General features: G+C 41.4%; 1 protein-coding gene across 1 annotated transcript in view; it reads left to right on the top strand.

Moving 5' to 3' along the window:
- The window catches only part of col11a1a (collagen, type XI, alpha 1a), a 72,081-nt gene that overhangs the window by 27,784 nt on the left and 26,804 nt on the right, over positions 1-17,493 (top strand). Inside the window, exons 15-37 of the mRNA XM_075452139.1 lie at positions 64-117; positions 233-286; positions 1,429-1,482; positions 1,628-1,681; positions 2,608-2,661; positions 3,073-3,117; positions 3,303-3,356; positions 3,451-3,495; positions 4,356-4,409; positions 5,182-5,226; positions 5,733-5,786; positions 7,364-7,408; positions 8,089-8,142; positions 8,252-8,296; positions 9,545-9,598; positions 9,718-9,825; positions 9,910-9,963; positions 10,794-10,847; positions 12,394-12,438; positions 12,592-12,645; positions 12,833-12,877; positions 15,010-15,063; positions 15,989-16,042. Coding sequence (XP_075308254.1) covers positions 64-117; positions 233-286; positions 1,429-1,482; positions 1,628-1,681; positions 2,608-2,661; positions 3,073-3,117; positions 3,303-3,356; positions 3,451-3,495; positions 4,356-4,409; positions 5,182-5,226; positions 5,733-5,786; positions 7,364-7,408; positions 8,089-8,142; positions 8,252-8,296; positions 9,545-9,598; positions 9,718-9,825; positions 9,910-9,963; positions 10,794-10,847; positions 12,394-12,438; positions 12,592-12,645; positions 12,833-12,877; positions 15,010-15,063; positions 15,989-16,042 — 1,233 coding nt within the window. The remainder of the gene's footprint in view (positions 1-63; positions 118-232; positions 287-1,428; positions 1,483-1,627; positions 1,682-2,607; positions 2,662-3,072; positions 3,118-3,302; positions 3,357-3,450; positions 3,496-4,355; positions 4,410-5,181; positions 5,227-5,732; positions 5,787-7,363; positions 7,409-8,088; positions 8,143-8,251; positions 8,297-9,544; positions 9,599-9,717; positions 9,826-9,909; positions 9,964-10,793; positions 10,848-12,393; positions 12,439-12,591; positions 12,646-12,832; positions 12,878-15,009; positions 15,064-15,988; positions 16,043-17,493) is intronic.

The following is a 17,493-nucleotide window of genomic DNA, read 5'->3' as shown; positions in this document are numbered from 1 at the left end:
ACAGTTCCAAAAAGTGTATCCACTGAATATGTAGAATGTTTGTTTGTTTTTTTCTATCTTTAGGGTCCACCTGGAACCGGTGGACTGAAAGGTGAAGGTGGTGACCCTGGTCCTCAGGTGAGTAAGGACCGAGGATCCAAATGATGGATTAGTGTTTCTGACCTGCCACTGAAGGCCGCATCCAAGGTTGTAAGTCTTATTGGGCTCTAAATGGTCCTCTCGTGTCTTACAGGGTCCTCGTGGCATCCAAGGGCCTCCAGGACAGACTGGCAAAGCTGGCAAAAGGGTGCATGAACTCACTCACCTCTAACACTCACACAGCACTTTGAAAGTGTGTTTGTTGTTGTTGGGTTTTTTTTTTGGGGGGGGGGGGTTGTTGTACTTGTGGACACTCCTAAAACACTGAGAGGATTATATTCACTGCAACAAGCAACTGCTTGATATGTGCTTAAAGGCCTGCGCTGCCTCCAATCCTCGGATCAATGGCTGGGCAGTTAATCTGCCTGAAAATGCCAAAAACGGGAAACCCGGTTACGGATGTGGGACGCATTTAGTTTCCCAGTGAAGTCACCCTAACGAGGCCGAACACGTTGACCTAACTGGGTCCAAATAAACAAAAAACCCACCACTGGGGCAAATTAGTAGCACAAGCTTGATTAACTGTAAGGATGTAAACCACCCATCTGCTGCTGCATGATCTGCTCTGTCACTTCAAGTTCAAGAGAAGCTGGCAGGAGGACATCTTAGATCCCACGGACACATAACATTAGATCTGTTGTTAGTTTCCCTCAGTGCTGTTAACTGGGGCTGACAGGCCTTGTTGATGATGTTTAGTAATTATACAAATGTAATCATTGAGCACGCACACCTGCACTGGAAAAAAATCAAAGTTTTACCAAGTATATTTGTCTCATTTCTAGTCAAAATATCTCATTACACTTAATATAAGACACAACTGCCTAACAAGTACTATTTCAGCCAGATATAGGGACTTGTTTGAAGACAATACATCTGGAATATCTTGTTAAGTGAAAAAGTCTTGAAAACAAATGTTTTTTTAAGTTGGATTTCATATGAAACAAGCTTTTTTGACATTTGAAGAGGTTTTTAATCTAATTTCAAGATCACTTTCATCTCAAAAGTCCCAAATATCACATCTTATTTCAAGAAATCTTGACAAGCCGATTTTCACTAGTTCCATTGGCAGATTTTTTTAGCTTATTTCAAGCAAAAGCGTCTCATATTTGTAGTTTTTCTTACTTATTTTTGGAGGGGCATTTTTTCCAGTGTGCTGGCTCCGTTTGGCCACACTTTTGTCCACCTCAGATGGGACATTTAAAACTTAAGCATCCCGAACTCTTCTGAATGAGTGTTCTGTACAGTTTGTATTTCTGTGAGTATTTTGCTGAATCTTTGTGACGTTTTAAGGGTCGTGCCGGTGCCGATGGCGGCCGTGGGATGCCCGGAGAGCCAGGTACCAAGGTACAAATGATACAACTTCTTTTTTTTTTTTAAAGTGTCACCTATCGCAACTAATTAATAGTGCAAGTACAAATGTGTGTAGTCCATAATTACCATTTGGTAATGTTGCGCGGTCTGACGGCGTGGGCTCTGCGCTTCTTCACAGGGCGATCGAGGCTTTGATGGACTTCCTGGGCTGCCCGGGGAAAAGGGACACAGGGTAAGCACAGAAGGGTGGATGCTGTTTGTCAGAATCAAGACAAATGTTAGAAAATAAGAAATTTGGTGGAGCAGCTGGCTGTCCGGTCTATCAGTAAGAGTTTAAATGAAACAGACTTTAAAGGAAACTTGGCGAACTTGAATATCGTTTAACTCAGAAACGACTCCTCTTGATTGTTTTGAGCTCATGAGATAAATGCTGTTTCCATGTGTGATAAGTCACAAAACTGGCATGAACACAAAATCCCCGAGTTACTGGGGATTTGTCCTCTCGTATTACTAGGATTAACAAAAAAAAAAAAGCTGGGTAAAGTTTCTTGATGCTATTAATATTGTATTTGGTAGCAGTCACTGGTACAGTTTTGAGTTTCAGTGTCTGCTTCAGATCCTTATGAGAAAGCTCTTTAAACGTGAGCGCGTTGAGTGACTGACTGCTGTGCCACGAGAGAAGTAATTAAATAAGAGGTTGCACTTTCTTCCGTGTCCTCCACCAAAGGACTTACATCAATCAGAATACACGGAAAGATGAAATTTTGAGGTTATACTGAGACCAAGTTATTGGTTTGTGTAGAACGTCGGTCTAACGTTTTCTTTCTGGTTATTTCAAATCTGTGTTATGGGTTTCATTGTCTCTTATATCAGTTTAATGCAACGGTTTTATAGGCACATTCTACTGAAAAAGCTTCATTTTAAAATGCTTTCAAATCAGAAATAAGAATAGATTCCCCAAAAATGTATGAGCAAAGGTGAAATGTTGCAGGATCGTCCCAGTATGAACTTTAGTTTAAGTGTCTTAAAAACACACAGAGGAGTTTTGCATAAAACTGTAACTCATTAGTTCATAACACACTGTTCCGATCAGCATAAAGAAGACAAAAGCTGTCTGTCTGGCTCTCCTCTTTCATCTCTTTCATCCCTCTTTCTCAGGGTGATCCAGGGCCAATGGGACCGACAGGTTCCCCAGGAGAGGACGGACAGAGAGTAAGTGCTTCCTCTTTCATCTCGGCACTCTTAAAACTTTCAATAAAACTGCACTTAGCTGAGGTGCATCACCGACCGGCATCCTCGTCCGGATCAGCTATGTTCCACCAGCTCTGCCCTCAGGCAGCGGCTGCTGGGAGGAGACCATGAACTGGGAAGGAGGACAATTTGGGTTGAACCTTTCCTCCCCCTGAAACTAACCACCCTAACCTCCCCTGCTCCAACCACCTCAAGGCATCAGCCTTTGTTTCAGATTAGGTTCGGACTCATACACGCCTTTAAGAAAGTGGTGATAGTTGAAATGTAATGCTGGTCTTTATGTCAGAGCTTTGTTTGTGTAAAGTTAAACCTTAAACACTGATCCTTAGATAAAAGCTTTCATTGGTCTGACTGTCTTTTTCTTTCCTTTAGGGTGAAGATGGAGAGATTGGGCCCAGAGGATTGGCCGGAGAGAGTGTAAGGCTTATCTCCTGTTGCTATGGTTTTGTCATGCGATGACGAAGCTTTTGGTTTTTTAAAAAGATCTCCTTTCAGATCTGTAGCCAACCTAGAATAGATATCCACCGCTCGTAAGTACAGCGAGCACAGAGAGAATCCAGTTGTATTTAAACTCTTTTCTCTCTCTTTCTCGTTCATCACAGGGTCCGAGAGGTTTGCTGGGACCTCGTGGTCCTCCAGGACCCCCCGGATCCCCCGTGCGTACCATGACCTTTGCTGTCCCCTTCTGTGATATCACCGTCTGTAACTGAAATGGCACATTATGAGTCTTGTCTGATCTGTCCTCCTCAGGGTGTTGCTGGAGTTGATGGACCTCCAGGTCCCAAAGGAAATATGGTACATACGCAACTTCCTGTCAGTAAACAGACTAGAATGTGCCTCCGTCAGCCTTGAAGGGAGCAAAGCTTCATGCTGCTGGCAGTACTGGACAAATGTTTTTTTTTTTTATTGAAGTTGTACTGTTTGTGTAAAGCAGTTAAAGATCTCTTTTGTAAGCACAACGGTGAGGTTAAAGGTAATTTCTGTGCCTCAGAGCAGCTCCAGTACGCGAAAGGTTGTTGGCAAGTATTAAGTGCTGTTACGTCTGCCAAACATATAGCGTTAGACTAAGAATAGAAATGTAATGAGATAAATGTAATGAATGAAATGCTGGTGTAAACACGCAGAGACTCAAAATCATCCAGCAACAGTGTCTTAGAGCTACTATCGACTATTTTTTTGTTGTAATCAATAGACTTTACATAAATAGGATCCTGACATGTTTTGATCCTCACAGTCAGAGAGCTTCTGGCTTCTGATTGGCTGTTATGTTCAGTCGTTAAAAAAAAGTATTTTTGGACTTGCTCCCTAAACAGTTCACAGTCCAAATCCACCGCAGGTTATGTTCTTTAGTGTGTGAGTTAGGGAAGCTTTTCATTGTACTTGTGTGGCCCACATTAAACACATTGTGACTGATTTAGAGCCAATTATTCACCTCGGTGGAGATGAGATAATAAGGCCTGTGTCTGCTATATGTCCCCTTTTTTTTTTGTTACACGTTTTATGAAGGACCATGGCCTACAGTGATTCAAATGTGTGCATAGCATATCTCTAACAAATGACAGTTTAAGCCCTCCTGGTGCTGGAGCCACCAGCAGAAACAGTCATTCTGGGACTACAGACCAACATCTAGTTTAGACTGTCCTCGTCTTTTCCAGGGACCACAAGGAGAGCCAGGCCCACCTGGTCAGCAGGGAATCCCTGGAACGCAGGTGAGCAAATAAGTCACGCACCGCCTCTCTACACGTGACAAAGGCAAAGTGCAGCGTAGAGGCATGTGCCGTGATGAGTAAATATAACAGGGAGGCCAAGGAAACTCTTGATTTATTCTGCCCTTCTCTCTGTCAGTTCACAACAAAGCCCGTGGGCAAACCAAAGTCGATTTATTTTGGATTCACTTGACTTGACAGCTTTGAAGCCAGATATTCATTCGATCAATTAAAACACACGACAGAGCATATTCATTCTCATTGAATGATAACAACGTGAGTTTTTTTTTTAGGTTGTACCAAAGTTTAGATGAATTTCATAATTCTGAGATTCATTATTGGCCATTTATCTTGTCTCCTCACCCCTCCTCCTCTGCTCCATCCCCATCCCCCGGAGACATAAAGCTTACATAAGCACACATATATTTCTTGGCCTTATCCTAAGTCAGAAAATGCTTTGGTGAGGGCGTCAGTGCCTCAGAATGCCCTGTGACACGCACACGTGTGCAGACACACACACATATCAGGTATCCACTCAGAAACGCATGCATAGGAACACATGAGCAAATATTTAAGTGTATTAGTTTCCACAAGCACGCTAAATGCTAATATGCTCACTGACAACAAACACACACAAGCTCAACATTCCTGCACCAGCTCAGCTATTTACAGCTCTACCGAACTTCAGCTACCCAGCTTGGGTTTGAGTATCTGAGCATGGTTGTTGTTGCTATAGCGACACATACTCATTTCTACTTTTTTTTTTTTTTTATAGGGTCTTCCTGGTCCTCAAGGGCCCATTGGACCACCTGGAGAAAAAGTATGTTTTTGTTTCTTTTTATTATTTTTCTTTAAATACTGACATTGGTAGTAAAGAACCAGACAAATAACAGAAGATATAAAGTCTGCCTCAGGATCTCCCTCCAATAACCATATGTCATAGAAAAACATAATCAACAGCCTAGATTTTGTGATTCTTATTGCAGTAAATCTTATCTAACATGGCGAATTGCCTGATGTAGAGTAAAGCAGCAGTAGTAGTAGTTTTTCTGTTTTTTAACTGATAATTAAGCAAATTCAATTGACTGCATGTGACCCAAATCATTGTCCTGCCTGTTCTGTAGGATATTATGTTGTTTTATTCTCTTATTTTGATCGTGTTTTCACTTTGTGTTGAGTTCCCTGATCTTTTAAAAGGCCAGGAATGATCAGGAAAATGAATCCCCATCTTTGTGTTGGATTTTTGGAAGCGGAAAAAGAGAATCCAGAAACTGTTTTCATCGTCTGACCAATGGCCTTGTGTTTCTGTTCCTTTGCTTCATGCAGGGACCTCAGGGCAGGTCGGGGTTGGCTGGATTACCTGGAGCTGATGGGCCTCCTGTGCGTGCTCTTATCACCTATATGTACATACAGTATATCAATATGACACACAAGCACATACTCAAAGAGGGAAACGAGAAAGACACAGAAAGCGCCACTTCACCCCGATAGGCTCCTCCCAAACTAAGGGCGCTGTTGTTCCTAAAACTCTCCAAAAACCTTTTATAACACAAGCATTCAAAGTTTATGTGGAATGGGAAAACAGGAAAAAAACAAACACTGGAACCATATTTCATTTTACTGAAAAAAGAGCAAAGACAAAATATCTACTGATAAAATGTCTCTTTTTTTTCTTTTTTTTTTGCTCTTTCCAAAACATTGAGACAGGTGAAAAGTTACCATCATGCTGTGTTGCACAGCTCCTTCTTCTTTTGTTTCATTATTACACACCTGGACTCTTACTTTGAAGTCGTGCTGTCTAAATTCATACAAAATGGGATTTGGCATCTTCTCGCTGAAATTTGCAGGGCTCAAATAAAAAAAAAAGAGCATGTTTATCAGTAAGCAGTTGCAACAGTTTTGTATCAACTGCGAGTGTTTTTCATCTGTATTTAACACATTGTTACAAATCAGATGGAAATCATGCTGCTCTCGTGTATTCGGAGTGTAGTTAGGGAAAAGTTGGCTGCAGAAATGGGCGTATTTTGACCACAAACCCGTTACCATAAAGGGCTCACTTGCAACTTCCCCTTGAACAGGATGCACTTTTCCCTGCATTCAGATTACATTGTTTGCTGTAAAGCCAGAACTCTGTAGGCCATTGCTTTAAACTTAAACTTGAACTGCCCGTTAAATGGCGAGGAATAAATGGAGAACCGCTTATCTAATTTACCTGAAATGTGTTGAAGAAATCGATAGCCTCCACATAGCTTCTATAGCTAATGTGACTGATGTGCGTGCTGCATCCGGGGAAGAAATGTGCAGGCCGACTTCGTTTTAAAGCGTGACTCACACTCCAACATACTTGTGAAATGTGGCAGACCCGTACCTCAGAAATCTTTTAAGGCAATTCTCATCAACGGGAGTATAATAAGGGGGCCTGTGGAATTTGTTATCCAGACCTGTTGCTGTTGACGTCCAAACCTCCCTCCCTGCGCTCAGTAGAAGAGTAGAAGAGACGCCCTCAGGCCTCAGAGCCTGCTGATTTACAGCTCTCTGCCTCAGTATCACGCCTCAGATTGGAAGCGCCAGGTGTTCCCAGCTTTAGACTTTATTATAAGGGTGCCATGCAGTCTATAATGGACCCATCTACCCACCCTATATCACTCTGGCATCACCTGCGTTCACCACTCTGGCTGCTTTTATTTTTCGTGACACCGTTAGCAGTGGTGTTGATATTAATATTTTTTGTTTTGTTCTTCAAGCACACAATTTTGAATAGTGTGCACACTGAATTTCAACCTACATTGTAGGTGTGACTCCAACAACACTATTCAGACAGACTTTCTCGTAAAGTTGCAGCAGCAGCAGAGAATTGCCGCAAGTGGTAACCGAATAACATTTGTTCTCGCTGTGTTATGCAGTGTTGCATCGATCCCTTCAAACTACTGTGTGACATCTCTTTTTTTTTTTTGCAGGGTCATCCCGGTAAAGAGGGTCCACCTGGAGAGAAAGGAGCCCAAGTAGGTGTTTTTTTTTTTTAAGCGGCCGAGTCATTTAGCCGTTAAGTCGGGATTTTTAAGATTCTCCCTGTCGAATGCTCCATAATCAATCTGTGTGACGTCAGCCTTAAGAGACATCAGAAAAAACATTGTGCTTTAACAAATTACGTTACAGTTGTGTTTTATTATTATTAGTTACCTTCAATGATATATTCCTACTGCTCAGAAGCATTTAGTTGTGTCTGCCAACCAACTGGCTCACACAGAGTAAAACTATACGAAGATGTACGATAACACAGACCGGGGTGTTAATGCTTTTGTTAGAGCTGTCTAGGTATTTTCTCATTTTACAGTTAATTTATTCATTGGTGATTACTTTGTGATCCAGGGACAGATGAGGTCACATTTTGGGCTTCAAATGTGAACAAAACACAGAGAACTGACAGACTCTGATATTATGGCTTATACTTTGATGGAATATCTGTCATTATTAAGAAATAGTGTTGTTATCTTTCTATAATGTGTTTTTCAATCTTTATTTAAAAATATGTTTTTTTTCTGAGCTTACAAACTTACTCACCATGGGCCAGTCTCAGATTGAAGTGTGATGGAAAGCTTCACTGCCTTGAAACAAAGTTACAACATCATCAGATTTGAAGAGTAAATGTCATCTCCATTTAAAAGCTGATTCTTTGCCCCAGGGTCCACTGGGTCCCCAAGGTCCTATCGGTTATCCTGGCCCTCGGGGTGTGAAGGTACCATTTTTTTGTGTTTTTGGCTGACCAGCCACCAAATACATCCCATGTTGTCATGTGAATCACCACTGGTTTGAATTCTAATTCGCATCTGGTTCCTGTCCAACAGGGGGCTGATGGTGTCCGTGGTCTCAAGGGATCAAAGGGAGAGAAGGTACGCGTTTGTAAATGCACCTTGTTTTTTGTTGCTCACGCTGCAGCCAGCATGCCACCCAGAAAAAAAAAAAAAAAAAAAAAAAAGAGTTGAATATCACACAATGCACGTTTTTATGACAAAAAGTACTTTTCACCCTCAATCAGAGTTACTGTTTGGGAAGTTCACTCAACCCGTGAAACTTCCTGATCGCGTCGGCATGATGGATGGTCCAAACTTTGCTTTTCAGTGACGGACAGAAAGGGAAATATTTCAAATATCAGGGCGACTTTTTACATGTATTCATGTCACAGATATTCTGTATGAAACTGCAGCTGTCCACCTGTCTGCTTTGTTTTGACTCTCGAGCTGTAGTGGACATTCACCGCGAGCTCGATGCTGTGCAGAGGTCAGTCGATAGATAGCCGTCCTCGGGAGAGGCAGAAACTTTCTTGGAGTGAACCTCGGTCACTCAGTGTTGGATGTAAAGCTGTCATCCTCTAGGCTTCTGGTTTGACAGAACACTGTAATCAGTCTCAAGTACTGTTGAAATAACCATGTGTCACCATGTAGAATTTAAACTAAGTGTGTCTTAAGTATGCATGATTTGTATCCAAGAGCTCCATGAAACTGTTATCTGGCTAACGGTTGTTGCTCTCACCGCAGTGACGGCTATCGGTGTTATTTTTTTTTTACTGAATTATTTACAGCAAGAGATTTGAAAAGTGCAAACCTTGAGGAGAATGCTTTTGTTTATGAATGAAGGACGTGTTTCACTTCAGGTGTGTGTTTCGGTGTTGCATTAAACATGAGTTGGCCCTGAATTCACAGACATATGACAGACCGGAAAGGAAAAGTGTCAAAGAGTAGGCCACAGGTTTGAGGAGTATCCTTCAGTAGCCACTTGTTAATGTCACTCAGGAAAGTCCCTGTATGGAAGCAGTGCATTTCCCTCAGAACCATCTCAGTATTTTGTATAGATTAATCCATGTGCCAACAGATCCTTGGGAAATGATTTGGAGTGTATATAAACACAGCACAGGATTTCAGCATGTTATTACACCACCTGACCAGCAGAGAGCAGCATCAATCTTGAGATCCGCAGAGTGAAACAAAGTGGACTGAATTTATAACAAATGCTCGATGACAACATCCTTTTCAGCTCAGCAGAGAATTCTTTCTTTGATGTTGGATAAGCCACTGTTTTCAATTATATTGTGTTGAAATAAACAAGAAATTGCACTCTCTAACCCTTCTGTCTCCCTTTAGGGTGAGGATGGTTTCCCAGGTTTCAAGGGGGACATGGGAATCAAAGGCGACCGGGTGAGGAGCCTGAATTAAATCACAATCTGCTACACTTATTGATGTCTAGCGCTTCACTCAATCTTCACTGTTTCCACGGCGATACGTGGAATAATTCGGTGTATATTTATGGAACGCAGGGTGAGCTTGGCCTGCTCGGGCCACGTGGAGAGGACGGTCCTGAGGGGCCCAAAGGCAGAGCTGGACCCAACGGAGAGCTCGGGCCCCTCGGCCCAGCTGGAGAGAAGGTATTGGGGCTCTTTGGCTCGACGTTGCACTGGTTTAGCCTAATCTGTGATTCAGCTCTCATTTATGGTATTTGTGTCTTTCAGGGTAAACTGGGCGTTCCAGGATTACCAGGTTATCCTGGACGACAAGGACCCAAGGTACGTCTGTGTCAGTCTCATGACGTTTGTTCAAGCCACGTTTTACTTTTATTCTCAAGATGACGGCTTGAGAAAACATTAGAATCTTTGATAATGTGTTTAAAAGGCGACTTAGATACATTTTAGCACCAAAGAACCCAAGAGCAAGGGTTCGGTCTCCTGAATTACCTGAACAGCCCAGTCTGACAGAGCAGGATTTTTCAGAGTTAAAAATAACGGAACATTCGTGATGTGTTGAAACCTCAAACTTATTTTGAGTTGATGTCCTTAATGCTGCGTGTGGTGAGGTTCTACGGAATAGGTAAGATGCTTCTTAATCTCCCCTTCCAGATTATGAATAAAGAAGGAATCGTCTCATCTCACCCTATCTTGTACTTACATTTGTCTTCTTCTAAGTGTTTTGCTGTAAAATCCTCCTCTGGGCCTACATGCAGCAGTTCTCTACAAGATCATTTGAATTATTATTCACTGAGAAATGTCCGCCCTCTTTCAAGCTTCATGATCTGCATATAGGAACTACATTTACTCCAACCTGTCATGTTGTTAAATAGAGTTATTTCGAAACTGCCAGAGGAGACTTTGTTTTCAGGAAAAAAAACCTATGAACAGATCAGACAGGAACAAAGCGTCGTGATTGTTATCGGTTTTATATTTGAAGCTCACTGAATTTTAAATCCGAGCCGCAGTGCTAGCTCTGAAGCTATGCAGAGATGACATTTATCATCGCTGCAGATAAATACAACATGAACTTTTATTATTCACCGACTCCACTCACCATCTGTGCCGTTGCTCTCATTCCCCTCAATGATATCTCCCTCTGCTATTGACAGGGCTCAAGCGGATTCCCGGGATTCCCTGGAGCCAATGGAGAGAAAGGAGCAAGGGTAAGAGAACACACATTTCGGACAGTTGTTTGTGAAAATCCCCATTCCATCGTGTGCCTCCGCGAAAGAGAATTGATTCATATTATAAAGGCATCTGTCAGGTGATATGGACAAAAACCGCAGGGAAAGGAGTGCTGGGGAGAGAAGAAAAATCATATGGAAGCAGTGCTGAGGGTTGAAAAAGACGTTGCTGTCCCACAGTTTTTCTCATTCTGAAATATGGTTCAAGGTACAGGTTTTACTTTGATTATTCAAAGATGTACCGAACACTTAAATACATATTTCTGAGCTGTAAACTGAATTATACGACTGCTCGATGATTAAACAGCGCTGGTGTCAATATTTACATCTTGGACAAATTTATGGGAATAAGCATTCGGTTGGTTTAAAACTGCTCAACAGGACCTTTACTGTTTCAAACCCCACAAAGCCTCAGCCATTTAGGACTTCTCTTTGTAACTACATTCATCTAAAACTTTCCTCGAGAAGGGCCTCCCACATCCCCAGAGTATGTGAGATGTGTTAAATGCTCATTTATAGATACGTGCTGATCAGACCTAATCATTCACAGGAATTTAGGCACAGTTTTGCAGTCTACTTTGTATTATACTTGCATAAAGGTTGGAACTTTCCGTTTGACAGCAACATAAGTCTTTTCTCCCCTAATGATAGAATAAAGCTCAGAGACCGTCTCGGCTCTTGCCTCGGGTCTGAGGGCTCCAGCACTGGCCATTAATGCAGCTGGAGCCACCGGCATGAACTGATACATCTCTGGACCACTGAGGTCCTCCACCACATTAATGTACTCTGTGGGAGATTCTGTGGAGGGGGATGCCCCTCACATCCAAAGAGTCCTTTATGGCAGGTGGAACTGAGCCTCTGTCCTCTCCTTCCTGCAGCCACTTACTTGTTGTCATTCAAAAAAAGAGCAAAAGGTAGAAGTAAACACACAATGCCAACAAAGTTGTTACAGCTTAAAGCTTACGGTAGACCTGTGCAACTACAATGTATTTTGTTGCTATGCAACACACTATAAGATAATTATTGTTGAATGTATACATAATGAAATGAAGGATACTGTTACTGATGTATGGAAGCTGTGAGCAGCCTTGCATTTAGTTAATTTGTTGCCGTTATCTAAAGGAACACGAGTCGATTGCTCTGGTATCTCGACATGGCAAAGCTTGTTTTTACATCATCACATAGTTGATTTATCTTAGTTTTCTTGTCCGAATCCTGTTTCTGAGGACGATCTATGATATGTGCAACGCAAGCGTAAATCTGTTGCTCAGAGTTCAGTAGACGATCCGCTGAACCACCTCCACTAGGCTTTAGCCTGTAGCTCCTTCAGGCGAGCCCTCTGTTTGCTACCTCAGGTGACGGAGAAACAGACTTGACCAACAAAACCCATTAGGTAACCAATTACCTTGTGATCTCAAGAAAACGGCAAAGAAAATTGTTCTCCTTTTCTGCAGAACGCGTGTCAAAGTGCAGCAAAATGGATAATGCGCGTGGCTAAAATGTTTTGCTTTTGCTCATCTAACAGGGCATCGCAGGAAAGCCTGGTCCAAGAGGGCAAAGAGGTCCGACGGTAGGTCCCAATCCCTCTTTAGTATCTCTGATTAAAAGACCGATTACATGAAGTCAAATCATTTTAATAACTCATCCAACCAAATCGCCGACATTACACAACGCCAGTGTTGTCAGGGTCTGACCTTCATTAATTGGACTTTTCATTCCTCAGGGTCCTCGTGGAGCTCGAGGGGCCAGAGGTCCAACGGGAAAACTTGGACCCAAGGTAAAAACACTGAGAATTTAGCCTTTTTAGAAGATGTGCTATTTATAAGAGTAACATGAACATGAGATCTCTGAGTGAGACCACCTACTTCTATCATCCAGACCCACGAAGACCCAAATATGGTCTTCGCAGTGTCAAAAACGTGGCTAAATGTTAACTGATGGTGATTTGTTGTCGTATGTTGCAGGGCACAGCAGGGAGTGACGGTCCTCCAGGCCCGCCTGGTGAGAGAGTAAGTCCATAACACAGCAAATGAATGTTTGTGAGTAGAAGTTACGGTCAACTCTGTGGCACTGATGTGAACCGATTTTAGGTGTTTGATCTAGAATCAGAACAGACGCTCAGATATCGTCAGACTAGACAAACCAGTTACGACTCAGAGCATAAAAAAAGACAGGAAAATGTATGCTTGACTTGGAGTACATCCAAAGTATGTGTTTTCTTTTTCTAACTGGGATCTGGGATGGGTAAAACATCTATTGGAAACAACTAAGAAAACACTGATAGATTTGTAACACAGACACATTCTTTGCTCCGTGAAGATTTCGTTGATCTGAAAGCAATGGGTTTTCTACAACTGAAGCAACATTTTATAATGTTGTGGCAACTGCCACGTGGAACAGTTCCTGTTCCTGTCAGCCAGGGTTTTGCTTTGCTGTCATGTTCCTGTCCCTGCAAAGAGCAGTCAGAGAAAAAAAAAAAAAAAGGTCCAAATCTGGATTTCTAGCCCCTGGTGGCAGCTCAGCTTTAACGTCACATTTCTTTAGTTGCTGCACAGTAAAAAGAATTCCTGCAGCTGCACCTTATTTCAGAGCTTTTTTCAGAATGAGATTTTTCACTTGTGTTTAGCTTTAACTGTTGAGTGCAACTACAGTGAGTGCACCATGTGCATTAGCGTTTGCTGTATATATATATATATATATATATATATATATATAGTAAAAAAACATGATGCATTCAAGTTACTGAGAAAATTCACATGAATGCAGCAGCATCACTGTGCTTCATAAAAGCACTTTTCCACACAAACTATTCAGCCATATGCAAGACTCTCCTGTCCTTCTGTCAGAGGTCAGGTTGAGTTACATCCCGATGTGCACTTATGCTCACTAAACGAGTAGTGATCCGTTGTCGTTCAATTTCAATGTTGCCACATGTGCAGAAACTGCCCTTAAACAATAGTATTTGCATTTTTTTTTAACTGACTATCAGGAGTTCAGTTGAAAAGAACGTGTAACTCTTGTTTTCATTTACATAGTGTGGTGGCTGAAATGATTGGCCACAGGCCTTTAAGATCACCAACAGAGTTCAGTTTTCTAGAGCACTTAATGGAATTTCGAAAACAGATGTTGTCACGTAGCGATAAGATAAACTTAGGTGAATTAAAGATGAGTTTAAATGTTGACTCATGTCGGCTTTTAAGTTCATATTAGAAACTCCAATTCCAGAGAAGCTGGGAAGTTTTTGGAAATTCAACAAGAAATCCAATTTGGGACTTAAGGATAGAGGCATGTTTAATTCAATTCGGTTTGATTTATATCGCGCCAAATCACACCAAATGTCATCTCAAGGCACTCCAATGATGGTACAGTCCAATTCAAGCCAATTAGGGGTCCAATTCATTGTAATCACTATCTAATCAAATCCAATTAATTCAATTCAAAATGAGTCCAATTCATACATACAGAACCAATTCAAAAACAATTTCCTTCCTAAGGAAACCAACAGATTGCACCGAAACTTCTCTTGGGTCCAATCCCCTCTGTCCTGAGCATGTTTGCCGTTGTGTTACGTCACCTTTCCTTTTATTAACACTTTTATTTGTCTGGTTACTGTCTGGTTCTATTTGTTGTAGTTTTGCAAGAGGAATCTGTGACTCTTCTTGCTGAATACCAGATCTAGCAAGCCAAGCTTATTTTGCTAGATGATCAACATCATTTGTGTCTTAGTGTAAGGTTACCAGCATATGATTCTGGGTCATTTAATGGGAGGCGCTCAGGAACTACGCAAAAGTTGCATTTGAATCTCTTTTTACTAATATCGTCTCTGCAAGGATTTCAGGAAGTAGAAAGAACTGGCTTTATTTTACCAAGCGGTTTGTTCTCTTTATAAACTCTTAAGATGTGTGAAGCCATAGTTGTAAATGATCACTGATTGTCAGCTGGATTCGAATGTTTTCACCCTTGTATCCTCCACATTTCTCCTTGACTGGTAACTTCTTATAAATCCTGCCACTCTGGAAGGAGTCGGTCAAACGAGGATCGATCCCAGACAAAAAGCTTGTTTTTACGTTAACGTAGTAGGATACAAAATCATTTCATTCTGTTTGCATCTTAGATCAGTAAGACTATTTGTTGATTGCAGGGACCTCAAGGACCACAGGGACCAGTGGGCTTCTCTGGACCCAAAGGCCCCCCTGTAAGTATGTCTTCTTCCTGGGGACACCACTGGCACTTGACAGTAAAAGCATCCACACCAAAGATGACGTGATTTACACTGGAAAAAATGCCCCTCCAAAAAGTTAAAAAACAGCAAATACAAGACGTTTTTGCTTGAAATAAGCAAAATAAATCTGCCAAGGGAACTAGTGAAAATCGGCTTGTAAAGATTTCTTGAAATAAGATGTGATATTTAGGACTTTTGAGATAAAAGTGATCTTGAAATTAGCTTAAAAACCTCTTCAAATGTCAAAAAAAGCTTGTTTCATATGACATATGACTCAAAACAATTTGTTTTCAAGACTTTTTCATTTAACAAGATATTCAAGATGTATTGTCTTCAAACAAGTCCCTATATCTGGCTGAAATAGTACTTGTTAGGCAGTTGTGTCTTATATTAAGTGTAATGAGATATTTTGACTAGAAAAGAGACAAATATACTTGGTAAGACTTGGATTTTTTCCAGTGTACAGCTACTACTCAAGATTCTATGTCTAAATCAGACCATTTTCCTACCGTTTGAATAGCAAATTATCGTAGTTTTATTGTAAGTCAAAATGAATTCATTCAATTTTGGTCATTCTTGGAGTGTTATGACAGTAATAATCTCCATAGTTCTGTGCAGAAATGTTTGGATGCAGAACCTTTTCTTCCACTCCTCAGTCTAGGCTGGAGACAAGTGGTAATTTCCACATATTGATTCCAGTTAAATTCATAGTTGCCTCTCAGCCCTCGGCCAGTGATGTTGTTACTTTCACCAAAAAGTGCAACCTGTCATTTCTTCATTGGTGTTCCGGGAGTCTTAACTAGGATTTTTCCTCTCTGAATATCAGAAATACGCCGTATATTGTGCCAGCAAAGATGATAACATCTCATAAGTATAAATGGTCATTTCTCCCTAACAGGGACCACCTGGAAAGGATGGGCTGCCCGGACACCCTGGCCAGCGTGGAGAGACTGTGAGTTTTGATCATTCAGTCCTTTATTTAAGCTGTTGGACAGAATCAGAGAGTCTATTCTTGCTTTAACCCCACAAAAAGTGTGTGTAAATGCTTGGTAGTCTGTAAACAAACAACCTTTTTTGTTGCCAACTTTCAAACTAGCACTCAAATGCCTCCAATCAGTAAGCCGCTCTTTGATTCAATCCCCCCACTCGCCCCCGCTCTGCATATTATCTCTACTGCTTTTGTACGGAAGGGGATAACAATCAGCAAAAAAACATTTCAGATGGATGCCAAAGGGGTGGACTTTTGTTGTAAAACAGAAGTCTACAAAACAGATGAGTCTACAGAGTGTTTTTCTCATCTGCAGTCACTCACACACGAACACCCTGCATTCTGTTCGTGTCAATCCAAACGGCTCAGACTCCTCTCTGATGAAGTCAGTCACTGGTTAGCTGGGCTCTGATGGAGCCTCAATGTTGCTGTTATTTTTTGGCAGATATCAGATAAAAGGATGCTTTCCTTTTTAACACATCAGTTGCACTGATGGCAAGTAATGCAAAATAGTTTTGGTCTAAAATCCTAACGGATACCGATGGACCAGTTGAATGAGAACTTGACTTAGAAGTTGTAAATGTTATTCATGTACCACATCGGATATAAAATGAACATATAAATCACACAGTAAAGCAAATAAAGGGAAATTAATATATAAAGTAAATGGAATTAATTTAGAGACCTGTATAACAATACAATAAGTAGTAAAACAGGCTAAATGGATCAAAAAAACTGAGCTAAGCAATGCTTATCTATAAATATTGATTGTAGTTTAGATGTAAAGAAGCGCATCAACAATAGATCAGCTTCGATGCACAATGAAGGTGCATCATTCCGGGCTTAAAGGGCATGTGTGAAAAAAGCCTTTAGACTGTGCGGATTCTCAAGGCTTTCCTGATGGAAGGAAAGTGCCAGCTCTGTAACAACAGAGACAGAGGAATAACTACACTAGCCGACGGCAGAAACTCATGCAGGTTTGAGGGGTTTTTTTCCCCCAAAAACACATCGTCTCAATGAGAAATGGCTGTACTAAATCTGCACCGATGCATTCCCATGGGATATAAGATTTACCTCACATTGCATAAAAAACTGTTTGAATTTGATCACATCTCGCTGCAATCCCCTGCTCTCATCTTCGATCCTTCTGCACTTAGTATGCATCGGTGAAACTTGGCTTGACAAGCCTCAGAGGGCAATAAATTCTACTAAAAACTTGACAGATGATCCTCTATCATTAAAGCTTTAAAGCTCTGTCGGCCTCTTTTCCTATAGATAATATAGTACGCCACACATGAGCGCTTCCCTGACTTTGCTGTGTTTCAAGCGACACCGATTGTCTTAGCCAAGGTGTTTATGGCTGCAGATTTATGCGCTAGTGAACAGGCACAAGTACCCAATCCAAGAATGGATCG

This window comes from Odontesthes bonariensis, chromosome 20 (genome assembly GCF_027942865.1).
Source record: "Odontesthes bonariensis isolate fOdoBon6 chromosome 20, fOdoBon6.hap1, whole genome shotgun sequence".
Classification (NCBI taxonomy): domain Eukaryota; kingdom Metazoa; phylum Chordata; class Actinopteri; order Atheriniformes; family Atherinopsidae; genus Odontesthes; species Odontesthes bonariensis.
This window is presented reverse-complemented; position numbering and strand designations above follow the sequence as displayed.